The sequence below is a fragment of the Panulirus ornatus genome, chromosome 52 (genome assembly GCF_036320965.1).
Source record: "Panulirus ornatus isolate Po-2019 chromosome 52, ASM3632096v1, whole genome shotgun sequence".
Lineage (NCBI taxonomy): Eukaryota > Metazoa > Arthropoda > Malacostraca > Decapoda > Palinuridae > Panulirus > Panulirus ornatus.
The window spans coordinates 18,628,974-18,643,271 of NC_092275.1; the positions used below are offsets into that span (position 1 = coordinate 18,628,974).

Genomic DNA, 14,298 nt, shown 5'->3' on the forward strand with positions numbered 1-14,298 from the left:
TGAATTTGGGTTGGAGGTAGATGATGAAGGTCATGTATGGAGAGAAGAAAGATATTAGGCGACAGAACAGAACCCTTAGGAACACCACCAATGAGAGGGTAAGAGTGAGGTCGTTCCCGCTGTGAACACATGTATGTAAACTGTTTACTAGAGCTGGGAAAAGAAGGAACGTCGAAACCAGGAAATTTAGCGAGGAAAGATATTTGCCACGTTCTTATAAGATGCACTCGAGTTCTCAGTAGCCATGACAAAAGTCCCACCAAAATCCATAAAAGAGATGGACGGGAGGTAGGTCACATAAGAGATATCACTAGTAGAACTTCCACTGTGAGAGACGTATTGGTGACCTGAAGGACTGAAATAGGTTTCTAAGTATCTAGGAAATGGAAGGAAAAGAGGGTTTCGAAGACTTTAGAGACAGCAGATGTGAGAGCAATGGGGCTTTAGCCAGTGGTGTTAAAACGGTCTCATTTCTTAGGGATGGGTTTCACCAAGGCATGCTTCCGAGAAGTAAGGGAAAGTTTGGATTTTGACAGACGAAATAGGCAAGGAAGGATCGGAGCTCTCTTGGAGGCATATACCCACAGGACACGATGAAATATGCCATCAATACACCTTGACCGAACCTGTGGGAAAACTGATAAGACCTTGAATGAGAAATATGCAAGAGAGAGCATTGGTTAAGTATAAGGAGGTGGTGAAGAAGAAGTGGCATCATCCAAAGCGGAATTAGAGAAATATAACCTGACGAAAAGAGCGGCTTTATAAGCTGTAGAGTTAACTATAGATTGGATAGGCTGGAAATGTTTGAATTCCAGTAAATGTTGGAGATGCTATCGGTTAAAGACTAAAAAAAATTATCATTTAGAGAGGAAGTCAAGCTATGCATTCCCCTTTAGTGCAGGTATGCTTGACTGTGAAGGAACATCTGTGCTATCATTTTGAGAAGAATAGAAGGCGAAATGAGATTCAAGAGTGAGGAAAAGTTTCATAGCTTGGTATGCTCTGCCGCAACCATCAAAGTAAGAGTAATCAAACCACGATAAAGGAGACGTAGGTTTACTACAAGAGATGTCTGACTCCACCAAGCCAAGATGACCTCCGCTATAAGATCAGCACAGCTGAAGGCGGCCCAGCTGCCAAAACACTACTGGATCCAAGGAAAGTGAGTATCAAATCTGTGGAAGGAAGACCATTGACCCCTTCTAGATTGTCAGAGTTGGCATTTCCAGGAGGAGATGATAGGGGATAGACTTTCGCATTTGAAAATGAAAGGAACCAAATGAGGGAAAAAAATAATAATGCGTCTTTACTGAGAGGGTTTAGAGGTAAGATAAAAAAGAAAGAGCTTGAATGTGTTCGAGGAGTGGTCCTGGTGATCAGGAATTCTTGTTCGGTGTTTAATTAGTTGTTCCAGACTGTTAAGGAGGGATAAAAGAAAGAGCTTTCATTCCGCTTGAATAATTTCGATTGGAACCAAACCATTTTTTTTTTTCGTTGGGTACATTGAAGTCACTTGCATATTGGATTCCAGCGAGTGATGTGGAGAGAGCTACGTCTCAAGGCAGGGTCTCAAATGATGTTCAGAGTTCTATATAGTTGAGGGAGCTACGGTGGGGAATATACGAAACATAAAAGCGAAGTTTTGAGGGCGAAGATGCTTCGAGCCAGAAGCCATTGAAGTTGGGAGAGCCATGATCTATAAGGCGAGCAACTTATGTTTTTGTACAACGGTTAGTACAAACACTGCCCCTGGATCAGACTCATTGGCAGATATGGTGCTTGTATGTATGATAGTGTTGAAAAGAGGCAGCCTTGGACTGTTGGGTTCCAGGGAGGAAGTAGACACATGATGCGTTACAGACGGGTGGTTTGACGTATGCCCACGAATGTTGCCGAGATGGATATGTAAACGACCAAGGTTTAGGAGTAGTTTCGACAGGGGTAGTAAAGTGGGATGGTCGAGAACCATTCGGCCTTTCTCGACCAGTGATGGCGCTATTCCCATTCAAAAATGGAGGTTCTAAATCAATGACTAATAAAATCTAAATTCGGGAATAAGGACGATGACTCATATGATTTAAGTGGTGTCAAGTGGTATATGTAGAGACTGGAGACGTGTGTTAGCTTCTGAACGCGTACCAGCATCAAAAGTGTCAAGGAATTCAGGGAGGAGCCATTGCAGTGCTGGATCACTGTGCAACCCTTCCCTACCTCTCCTAATGCTCAGGCGGTAGTACCTCCCTGGTAAATTCAGGGGGGGATATCCTCTCCCTCCCGTTTTCGAATTCCCAAAAGAAGAAATGGAGAAAGGGCCCAAATGAGGATTTTCCCTCTTAGGCTCAGTCCTGTGTTCTTAACGGTACCTCGTTAACGCGGGAAATGGCGAATATGTATGAAAAAAATATATATGTATATGTTCAGTACGAATAGAAGGACCAAGACAATACCTGAAGAGAATGTGTTTGGTTTATATTTATTAAACTCAACATTTCAGACTTCCAAGTTTCTTCTTCGAGAGTCAGTCTGTCAACAAAATTTTAAAACATCTCTTTGATTTGTACAAAACATTCAAATTATGTAACAAGTACCATCTTTCATAAAAGAAATCGTACACAGAGGATAGACTTTAAATAATTTTCTTGAGATGGAAGAATCAGATAACTTCGTATATACTCACAGAGGAAATACACTCAGTAAACTTTAAAACAATTTACAACCTTACAGTTTGTTGCTAGGAATTTACAGAAGTATTCGTGTGGTTAAATCCCTCAGGCAGTACACCTTCCACGGTCGGACGCTGGTAATTTGTATAATGTTTACAGCTCTTAAACTTTCAGGGGCGTTGGTGTGTCTGACAGAATCGTGTATGTGGTTGGCAGGAATATCACGTTTATCTCCTGCGTTTCACAGAGAAGTGTTAGTATAGATGATAGGATTTATTATCGTTAAGTTGAATATAAGTACGAAATGATACGAAATAATTTATAACAGAAAACCTTGTATTTGAGGTAGACTTGTGTAGTTTCGTTTTCTGTATACAAGTATTGTCACCTTGTATTTCTGGTTTGGCCTGTGTGATGTGTAGGGATTTTTTTTATATGTTTTCTTTTGCCCTTGTCTGTTACTATAAGTTGCCAGGGTGTAGTTTAGGAATGTAGTGATAAGAACCTTATTTTATGTTGTGCGATGGTGTGTTTATGAGTCGAACTTATCTAAAGAACCGTTCAAGGAGGTGTCTTAACCCCAAGTGGTAATTCCAATGTGTCTTATCATTAAAAGCCTCAAAAGTTGAGGCAATAAGCTATGTAGGCGGTCCTTTGAAAAGGGTTCAGCTCAGAAAGCAGACCACATGACTACAGCATACTCCATCATTCTTACCACAGTCATGAACTAAACCCAAATGTCTTTTCGATGATCGACAAGGGCAGAGTATTGGAAACCATACAAATAAACCAGGCTCGAACGCTCTCACTTGAATACCTTTGTGTATAAGTATTTGGTGAATAGTCTGTCGCAGCCGTCAACATCTCCCAAGCACATGACACGTTGTGGCTTAATAAGTCTTTACTTTCAAAATTCCTTCTTTTTTTTCTTTGATGGGGAGATTTCCCTCTCTTATCCTGTCAGCAGTTGCGTCCCTCAGTGTTCCAGCTTATGACCCATTCTTTTTCTTTTCTCCATAAGAAAACCTTTTTTTATTTCCACGAACCTCAAACCCTGTCCACTCCTACGTGGATGATGCCACTCGACATATTTCAGCTCACGTTCCACTTTCCCTCATCTCAGCTCGCGTTCTTTTTCTCGCACTGAACATATTATTTTTTCCGCATTAATTCCGTACCAGTTCGGCTAAGAGAGAGAGAGAGAGAGAGAGAGAGAGAGAGAGAGAGAGAGAGAGAGAGAGAGAGAGAGAGATGTATCTTGATATATTCACATCAAATGTTGAATATTTTCTGATATAATTTCTCATATTTTTTTTCGTATTTGCTCTTATTTCATGATCACTATCGATGAATATCGTATGATTAAGTGTAACAGCATATTTTTATTGAATATTCCAGAGAAAACTGACTTTGCTGCCAAAAGATTGCCCAGGAATGTCTTGGACATCTAACTTTTTTCAGAAGATTGAAGAAAATCGTAAACTAAATATCAGGTACCAGTGTTTAGCCATGGAAGGTGCATTGCCTTCGGGGATTACTCACATCTGTAAATGTTTTCGGGATCTCCATCATGGTAACTGTAAAACTGAGAATATTTTAAAACGTTAACCGTTAAGTATATTCATGTGTTTAGATACTGGTATAATTTACCGATCTTATTGAAAAATATCGAAGATTTTTCTCGTACGTAACATTTTTATAGAATTGAGACGTCGTTTTTTAAATTCGTCTTTTGAATAATTTGAATTGATAAGTGTACGTTGTAGAAACTTGACCCTCGAAACTGAGATTGTGTGAGAGTCCAGGATTGTTGGAGGTTCTGTGAAGACAGTGCCAGACAAGCTCTCTTTGGTGTAGGTACGATCGGTCCAAACGACTTTGGCTAGAGTCTACCGACCTCATCACGAGCCACACAGATGCTCGTGGTGAGAGAGATCGCATGGAGAGGGACAGGATATGTCTCTCCATAATCGAAATGTTTGGCGAGGGATAACTTACGGAGGGAGATGACATACCATAGTCTCTCTATAACTGTAATAACACATAATAATGATGGTTCAAGAGTGTATAAGCGCCTGCCGGAGCTAACAAAGCCGTTAGTGTATCCAGAGGAGGAGCGCTTGACGCCACGGACATCTGAACATGGAAGCGTATGCGGCCCCCGGGGGAGTGTAGGCATGTGGCCCAGGTGCGCCTGTGTCCAGGCCAAGGATACAACTGGTCAGGACGCCATACAGGGAGGACAGCAACCACCCAAACACTCCCAGGAGCCAAAGGTCAGGTGTTGCTCACCCCTGGGAACCTGTTTGGCTCGCGGGAGATCACCTCGGGATGAGTGGGCTGCCTCTACGCTCCCCCCAGCAAGATCACCTCGGGATGAGTGGGCTGCCTCTACGCTCCCCCCAGCAAGATCACCTCGGGATGAGTGGGCTGCCTTTACGCTATCCCCAGCAAGATCACCTCGGGATGAGTGGGCTGCCTGTACCCTCTCCCCGGCAGGATCACCCCGGGATGAGTGGGCTACCTTTATCCTCACCCGCCTCAAGATGCGAGGCCCTCCTCTATATATATATATATATATATATATATATATATATATATATATATATATATATATATATATATATATATATATAAGTGCAGCGTGGGTATGCGTATATATTGTTAAGGTCCTGAGCAAATGCGTTGTATCTCTCTACTCAACTCTCGTGGTCATAGCAGCGTGACCTCTGGTCGTGATCCATCGTCTGGTCGAGTCGTGGTCCTTCGTCTGGTCGAGTCGTGGTCCTTCGTCGTGCACCATGTCGTCTTCACAAGGACACGGATGTTGCTAAGTCGTGGCCCTACATGTTGGAGGACAGCTGCTCACATTGGACATTGGCTGCTGTTCATGTTTTTATAACAAAGATATTGATTCTTATAATGATATTATTATTATTATCATTATCATTATTATCATTAGTATCATTATTATTATTATTATTATTATTATTATTATTATTAGTAGTAGTAGTAGTAGTAGTAGTAGTAGTAGTAGTAGTCGTGGTAGTAGTAGTAATGATAGTAGTAATAGTAGTTGTAGTAAAGTTCAGTGAACTCCCATGGGTTAGGTAGAATTTATAACTTTTTACCAGTGGTTTTGATAATTAAGTTCATGTTCCTATGATAATTAGGTGAAGAGGATGACATCTCGTTCATCATAGGGGTATAATGGGGTGTAAAACGACTGTGTTTTGGTCAGTACTGTAAACACGGTGTGTGTGAGTGGGGTGCGAGGCTCCGTTTTCTGTGGCGCCAGCTTCGATAACTCCGTCATGGTCGCCTGGCCGTAGACTTTATCGTCTGTCGTCGTGCTTTGTAACTCTATATGTACATTGTACTCATCATAGCGACGTGGTTAGTACACCAGAGACTTAGTAAACATGAAGTACACTGTCTCTCCTTGGTTTACATGTATACTCGATGTTATAAAGGTTATTATCTGGTATTTTGATAGTAAAAAGGTTACAATTCGACCTTATATACATACAAGCAGCTGCCTCCGTTGATAGATCGTTTCGAGTCAACAGGCCATACTTGGTCATACTCAGTGGTGCGTACATGACCCAGGGGTAGGTGACATTACCATCTATTGTTAGGGTAGCCAGTCGATCGATTGCCGAAGAAAAGGCAGTGCGATTGTTTGATGGCCCAGATCGACTTGTATTTCTTGAGGTAGACGGTGCGTTATATAGGATTCACCAGTTTACAAGATTCACCAGTTTATAAAATCTATCAGTTTATAAGATTCACCAGTTTATGATTCACCAGTTTCCATATACACCAGTTTAAAAGATTTAACAGTTTATAAACTTCAACAGTTTATATGATTCACCAGTTTACAAATCACCAGTTTATAAGATTCACCAGTTTATAAGATTCACTTTATAAATCTATCAGTTTATAAGATTCACCAGTTTATGATTCACCAGTTTCCATATACACCAGTTTAAAAGATTTAACAGTTTATAAACTTCAACAGTTTATATGATTCACCAGTTTACAAATTCACCAGTTTATAAGATTCACCAGTTTATAAGATTCACTATATATGATTCACCTGTTTATAACATTCACCAGTTTATAACATTCACCAGTTTATGTTTCACTATATATGATTCACCTGTTTATAAGATTCACCTGTTTATAAGATTCACCAGTTTATAAGATTCACTATATATGATTCACCAGTTTATAAGATTCACCAGTTTATAAGATTCACTATATATAAGATTCACCAGTTTATAAGACTCACCAGTTTATAAGACTCACCAGTTTATAAGACTCACCATTTTATAAGATTCACCAGTTTATAAGACTCACCAGTTTATAAGACTCACCAGTTTATAAGATTCACCAGTGCCTCTATATGGGCCAAAAGAGGCCATACATACGTCTAGCAGTCAGTAATAACACACAGGGAACTGCCAATCAGATATAAGAGCTTCTGTCAAGGTTTTTAGCTGGTCGAATCCATACACACACACACTACATGTTGTCTCCTTTATGACGTCCGGTTATTATAATTATCATTACGGATGAGAATGGTTAACATGGTTATTTTGATGACTTTATGGTTATTATGCTTGATTATTGTTATGTGGAAGATTATCATGATTATGGGTATGACCTTACGATTATTATACTTAATTATCATCGTGTGTGAGTAGGATTAATGTGATTATTCTTATAACTTAGTGCTATTATAATTATCATTATGTATAAGTTAGGTTAAGGTGGTTATAATCATGACCTTACGGTTATTATGCCTAATTACGGTTATCATGCTCAGTTATCATGTACGAGTTGTGTTAACGTGGTTATGTTTTTGTGTTCCAGGAGCAGCCGTGAGGGGACCGAGGACAACAGGGATGTAGGAGTGAGCAGACAGATTCCAGAGCGACGGGAAAGCGGTCGCTTCCCGTCCGCAGCCAGACTTCTGCGGTCCCTGGCCCGCAGCCGCGACGATGACGGAGGTGGGGCTCGACCCAGGGACGCCTCTGAGCCCCGCCTCTCACGCGCCAACCCACACTACCACTCGGAGGGGAAAGGACTCAAGAAGAAGAACAACTGGACTTCGGAGCGCGAACTGAACAACTCCGTGAGCCCCACCCACAAGGAGCGGAGCCACAGCTTCTGCGAGAAGACCAACACCAAGCGGCGCTACTCCTACCACGACAACAAGATGCTCCGGGAGGAAGCACGGGCCCGTCTCGACCGTCAAGACGACTCTCCCTCACAGGTGGAAAGCTCTAACCCTAGGTCACCTAGCAACCATTCCCCCACGCCTTCAATCCCCACGCCCACGCCCACTACACCTGCGTCGCCGCAGTCCCCATCGCCAGAGAACAAGAGTGAGAACATCTATGAGAACCTACCGGCTCATATGAGTAAAGACGAGATAGTTGTGAACGGCGGAGACGCGAGCGTGAGTCACGAAGCTCCTGAAGGTAGCAAGACGGAGGCTCAGACGCGGCCCCTCGAACGAGGAGAGCGCGAACGGCGCTCCGTCAGGAAGCTGACCAAAGACTCGGGTTACGAGACGTCTCCCTACAGCGAGAGTGACTACGCCAATATTGACTTGTATTCTGAGGCTGATGCTACTCTGGACGGTGAGGGTGACGGTGACGACGTAACCCTGGCGCCGGAATCTGAGCTGGCATTTCCCTCCCCCACACTAGACAGTACCAACCTGGACCCACACTCCGACCCCGCTCACCACGCCGATCCCGTCCACAACCATACCCCTGGGAAAATAAGGTAAGTAACCCTTCAGCCTCATTTTCTATGTATGATCACATTCGTGTTACTCAACGTGTGTGTGTGTGTGTGTGTGTGTGTGTGTGTGTGTGTGTGTTTACAAAGGCACTGGGAACTTTCGTGTAGCGAATATTACCTTTCGCTTAGCATGTAAAGACCCTCACATTGTCATTGTAATATAAGCCATAAAATGTCACATATATCTTTGCAGTGTCGCATATATCTATGTAATGCCACATATATCTGTGTAGTGACACACATATCTTTGCAATGTCAGATATTTCTACACAATAAGCATGGTAATAACATAAGCTTGTCCCCCACGCTTAGCCTTTCCCGACCCGAAGTTAATGACAGAGTAATTACACTGATCCGGGGATCTTTCTTCAGTTGACATTAATGGGAGACACTTATAGTCGTGGTTCAGTCGTGTGGAAAGCTTTGACTTTGGTAATGCCGTGAAATACCTGTGTGAGTAACTCATAATGTGAGACGATAAGAAGACGATAACCAAGATAAGGAGGAAGATATGGCTGATGTATTGATTAAGGAGCCGCTGGTCCTTAGTCTGCCTGTGGTGTGTGGCGGCTGAACGTAATGTCAGCGTAGCCAAATCAATGTGCTTTACGTTTGGGAGATGTTGGTTGCTACCACTTATATAGGTGGTCGCTTTGTGCTCGGCTCTTTATCGCTCCTTTATACCCGAAACACAAGTTCGAATGTGAAAATGGTTCCTCGTTGCTCAGAAGGTTTTATGTGTGTTAGCGATGATATATAACAGAAGACAATCTGAGCTCACACAGAACCACAAGAGAACGTCTATCAAGTCAGCTGTGGTATGGGATGTGATTCTTTCCTGAGTTCCGAAATTATGCAATTGGTCTTGGATGTCAGCTGGCAGCGGAGAAGAGAGCCAACCCGGGCTCAGAAAGTGGCTGGCCAAGGACACTACCCACGGGTGAACCTAAGTGCACAGAAGGGCCCGTGCACCCAGTGTAGTGTTCGCCATGTTGAAGTGGAGGTTCAAGAAAAGACGCCATAGCAGCGCCAAGCGTGGCCAAAAGTCTGCAGTGAGGAATGGCTATCACAGGTGAGGTTCGGCAGTCATCTGCCATCCTTTCCCACCGTCTACCAAGCCATCCTATGTGTTACTGAGGCTCTGACTTAGGTGTCCCTGAACCCTTTGCATCTGTCTGTCTTTACTGTCTTCGAGTCCTTGAAGCTCATTAGGGCGAACGAGAGCCGAAGGTTTTACTGCCATCAAGCCTCAGTTCTGACTGTCTCCCATCCCATAAAAACATTACTGTTGTTAAGCTCGTAACGTTTTATATTTATTTCCCCCCTGACACTTCAGTCCCCAAACCTGAAATTTTTACAGCCTTCGAGCCTGTAACTCCTTCTTATTCTCACATCTCTTCATCATGTACTGTGATTATAAGCACCTGACCCCTCGACTGCGTCGCATGATATGCGAGCCTCCTAAATTTGTACGATCTCTCGAATTACCCATGACTTGGAGCGCCTTAACTCATCACCATCTCATTTATCATTAATTGTGTTCTCTTTTTACTGACTCTTTTTTATCATCCTCCCTTTAATGTCATCAAGTCCCAAATTGCAGACTTACTCCGGACGGAGTTCCTCCTGCCACAGACCTGTCTCCCTACCTTTCCTTCTCACGCAGTCTTCGACCCCCAAGGAACCATCGCCATTACAAGCAAGCATTTACAGAGTCTAAATCCTTCGATCTCTCCTTTAACCCTAGTGAATCCAACTTCACATTCCCGCCACCAAAAGCCTTTAGATCTTTCTTATGGTTCCCTGATCCTGTAAATTTTCACCTCTCGGATATTATGAAACCTCTATCTACCAGCGCCTCTAATACCTTCATTGTTTCTGAAAGCTGCAAGACCCCAATGTTCCCCGACATCTAATACCTCACTCATCTCATACCATTAATCCTACGTTGTTCCTAAATCCTTAATCTGCCATTATTTCCAAGCACTTAAACCCTTAATTCTCCGCTACTCCCGAATTATATTAAGTGCCTGCACCTCCCGAACTCTCAACTACTCACTGCTTTTGGGGAGCTTGTCTCTACTCCTGATTTAATCTTGACTGATTTGACGACGGAGTACCTTGGTTGAGGATCTATGACCCTTCTAGTTTCTCATGCTCATCCCCTGACGAAAAACCGTCCAAGAAATTCATCCCGAAATCTTCAACCATCACAGCCCCATCCCTTCAGATTTTATGCTTCCAGTCACCTGGACCTGGAGGACGTTCGAAGTCCCTTCATCCCTTCTTGTCTGCGGACCTTTAAGCCTTTACTAAGGTTTTATGGGAGCCTTTGAGCCTTTGTTATCCCCGCTTTGACTCCTAAGGTTCTTGGCTTGTATTGTGGCTGACTCACGACTGCAGCTTGTGAACCAGCGAACCAGTGTAATGGGCACGGTCTACTCCAAGGCCCTGTGGGAGTAGAGGCTGGAGGCTTGGGGGGCCACGCCTGCTCAGACTTGCTATGGGTGGAGAGGTGTTGTAGTTTTATAGATCTGGTGAAGGTGGAGCTTAGAACTCGCGTTCCTCAAAGCTTCGAGATAGAGTTTTGAGGGTTGTCCTCGAATGAATCTCTGAGAGACGTCTTCGACTTCATGGATCTTTATGTCTGTTGCAGGTACAGCGTTAAAGGTCGTTTTTATGGAGTTCTGTTGTAAATGGAGGTTTACAGGTCGTACCTGAGTATTATTGTTTATTATTATTATTATTATTATTATTATCATTATTATTGATGTTTTTTGTTATCATTATTATTATTATTATTATTATTATTATTATTATTATTATTGTTATTATAGTATAATTATTATTATTGTTATTATCATTATCATTATTGTTATTATTATCATTATTATTATTATTATCATTATTATTATTATTATCATTATTATTGTTGTTATTATTATTATCATTATTATTATTATCATTATTATATGGCTCAGTCGACTGATCTTGGCACTACTTTACAGTGGCAGGAAAGGCGAGCAGGTTTAAGAAAACGGAGGAATTGTTGAACTCTCTCTCTCTCTCTCTCTCTCTCTCTCTCTCTCTCTCTCTCTCTCTCTCTCTCTCTCTCTCTCTCTCGAGTTTGCATGCTGTGTTTGTATAAAAAACAGAAATCTGGCAGTCGGTTGCATTCATCTGCATATGAGACGACGAAAACAGATAAGGCCAGCGTTTCTTGGGCATATTTGCGTGCACGTATACACACACAAGCAGAATCTTACACATACACTCACACACAAATGTAGTGCATGTATATCCATATTATTTACTCGGGGAATATATATATATATATATATATATATATATATATATATATATATATATATATATATATATATATATATATATATATGTATATATATATCCCTGGGGATAGGGGAGACAGGTCACTTCTCACGTATTCCCTACGTGTCATAAAAGGCGACTAAAAGGGGGAGGGAGCGAGGGCTGGAAATCCTCCCCTCCGATTTTTTCTTTTTCAAAAGAAGGAACAGAGAAGGGGGCCAAGTGAAGACTTTCTCTCTCAGGCTTAGTCCTCTGTTCTTAACGCTACCTCGCTAACACTGGAAATAGAGAATAGTATGAAAAAAAAAAAAAAAAAAAAATATATATATATATATATATATATATATATATATATATATATATATATATATATATATATATATATATATACTCGAACACACATGCACAAATATACGAACGCATGCCTTATCGTACATGCATATTCACATGCATGAATTAACATACAAACACACACGCATACACAAATATACGAACATATATCAGTTCATACATGCATATTTACTTGCATGATTTAACAAGAACATGCAACTACTTGCAAGGTCTTTGACCTCTTGTTTTTTCTTTTCCCCCGTAATTGCTTCGGCAATTGTCCCTGTGGTCAGATATTGTTACCATCATCTTGGTAATGGTGGGCGTCCTCAAAGCTGGGTTAGGTTCGGTGTTACATCTGTTTGAGGGAACGGGAGAGTGTTACCCGTGGGGATAGCAAGGAGGTGACGGTGGCCAGATGGCCAACGACACTCGGCAGCGAGCCACACGCGCCTTTCGGCCACCTGGCCGAAAGGAAGGTCGAGAAGGGGATCTCGAACCCTGGTATGTGTGTGTGTGTGTAATAGTGAAGTATGTGGCAGTGAAGATCAAAAGTTGAGTATGATAATGAAATATACAGCAGTGAAGGTGAAAAGTGGAGTGTGATCGTGAAATATACGTCAGTGAAGGTGATGCGAAAATGAGGCTCCAGCAAGTGATGATAAGCAGCGAGTGTACAAAGCATATGAGGGAGGGGACTGGGACAGCATCAAACGCTGCACACAGCAACATAGCCTCTGGTGGTATGGGACAACATCATGCGCTACACACACCAGCATAGCCTCTTGGGTATGGGACAACATCATGCGCTACACACACCAGCATAGCCTCTGGTGGTATGGGACAGCATCATGCGCTACACACAGCAGCATAGCCTCTGGTGGTATAGGACAGCATCAAACACTGCACACAGCAACATAGCCCCTGGTGGTATGGGACAGCATCATGCGCTACACACAGCAGCATAGCCTCTGGTGGTATGGGACAGCATCATGCGCTACACACAGCAGCATAGCCTCTGGTGGTATGGGACAGCATCATGCGCTACACACAGCAGCATAGCCTCTTGGGTATGGGACAGCATCATGCGCTACACACAGCAGCATAGCCCCTGGTGGTATGGGACAACTTCATGCGCTACACACAGCAGCATAGCCTCTGGTGGTATGGGACAGCATCATGCGCTACACACAGCAGCATAGCCCCTGGTGGTATGGGACAGCATCATGCGCTACACACAGCAGCATAGCCTCTGGTGGTATGGGACAGCATCATGCGCTACACACACCAGCATAGCCTCTGGTGGTATAGGACAGCATCATGCGCTACACACACCAGCATAGCCTCTGGTGGTATGGGACAGCATCATGCGCTACACACAGCAACATAGCCTCTGGTGGTATAGGACAGCATCATGCGCTACACACACCAGCATAGCCTCTGGTGGTATAGGACAGCATCAAACACTGCACACAGCAACATAGCCCCTGGTGGTATGGGACAGCATCATGCGCTACACACAGCAGCATAGCCTCTTGGGTATGGGACAGCATCATGCGCTACACACAGCAGCATAGCCTCTGGTGGTATGGGTCAGCATCAGGCGCTACACACAGCAGCAGCAGAGTCACTCTCGGTAAGGAACAGCTCTTGACGCTACACAGAGCCGGAGGTGACATCAGAGACAATAGGACCAGCCACAGGAAACGCCAAGACGTTGAGGGGTTGCCATTGTTAACAGTAATGATGTTTATTGTTTATGGGCTGCCATGCTCCGGGAGGTTGTTTGATCCAGTTTAGCCTTTGTGGTGGTATAATGGGGGAGTGTTGCACGGTGATTATTGTCGTGGTAGATGGGTCGAGCGTGTGGATACAGTAAATTGTTGGGGAGTGCAGGGGTGGAGGAATGTAGATGTCGGAAAAGTTGGGGAGAGTGTTTGTGAAGAGCAGGTGTGGGAGAGTGAGTGTGGAGTGCAAATGTGGACGGGGGGGTGTGGAGTGTAGGTGAAGGAGAAGGGGTATGACACGCAGGTCTGGGAGTGGGGGAGAGGGATGATTCCAGGTGTGGGAGTGTGGATGTGCAAAGCAGGTGTGGGTGAGGGGATGTGGAGTGCATGTGTGAATGAAGGGAGAGCGTAGTGCAGGTGTGGAAGAG

At 43.3% G+C, this 14,298-nt stretch overlaps 1 protein-coding gene across 3 annotated transcripts in view; it reads left to right on the forward strand.

The window, feature by feature from the left end:
• LOC139765125 (uncharacterized) overlaps positions 1-14,298 on the forward strand; it is a 1,132,594-nt gene that overhangs the window by 470,851 nt on the left and 647,445 nt on the right. For all 3 annotated transcript variants that reach the window (XM_071692317.1, XM_071692316.1, XM_071692314.1), the window contains one exon: positions 7,545-8,465. In XM_071692317.1, the coding sequence (XP_071548418.1) occupies positions 7,545-8,465 (921 nt within the window). The remainder of the gene's footprint in view (positions 1-7,544; positions 8,466-14,298) is intronic.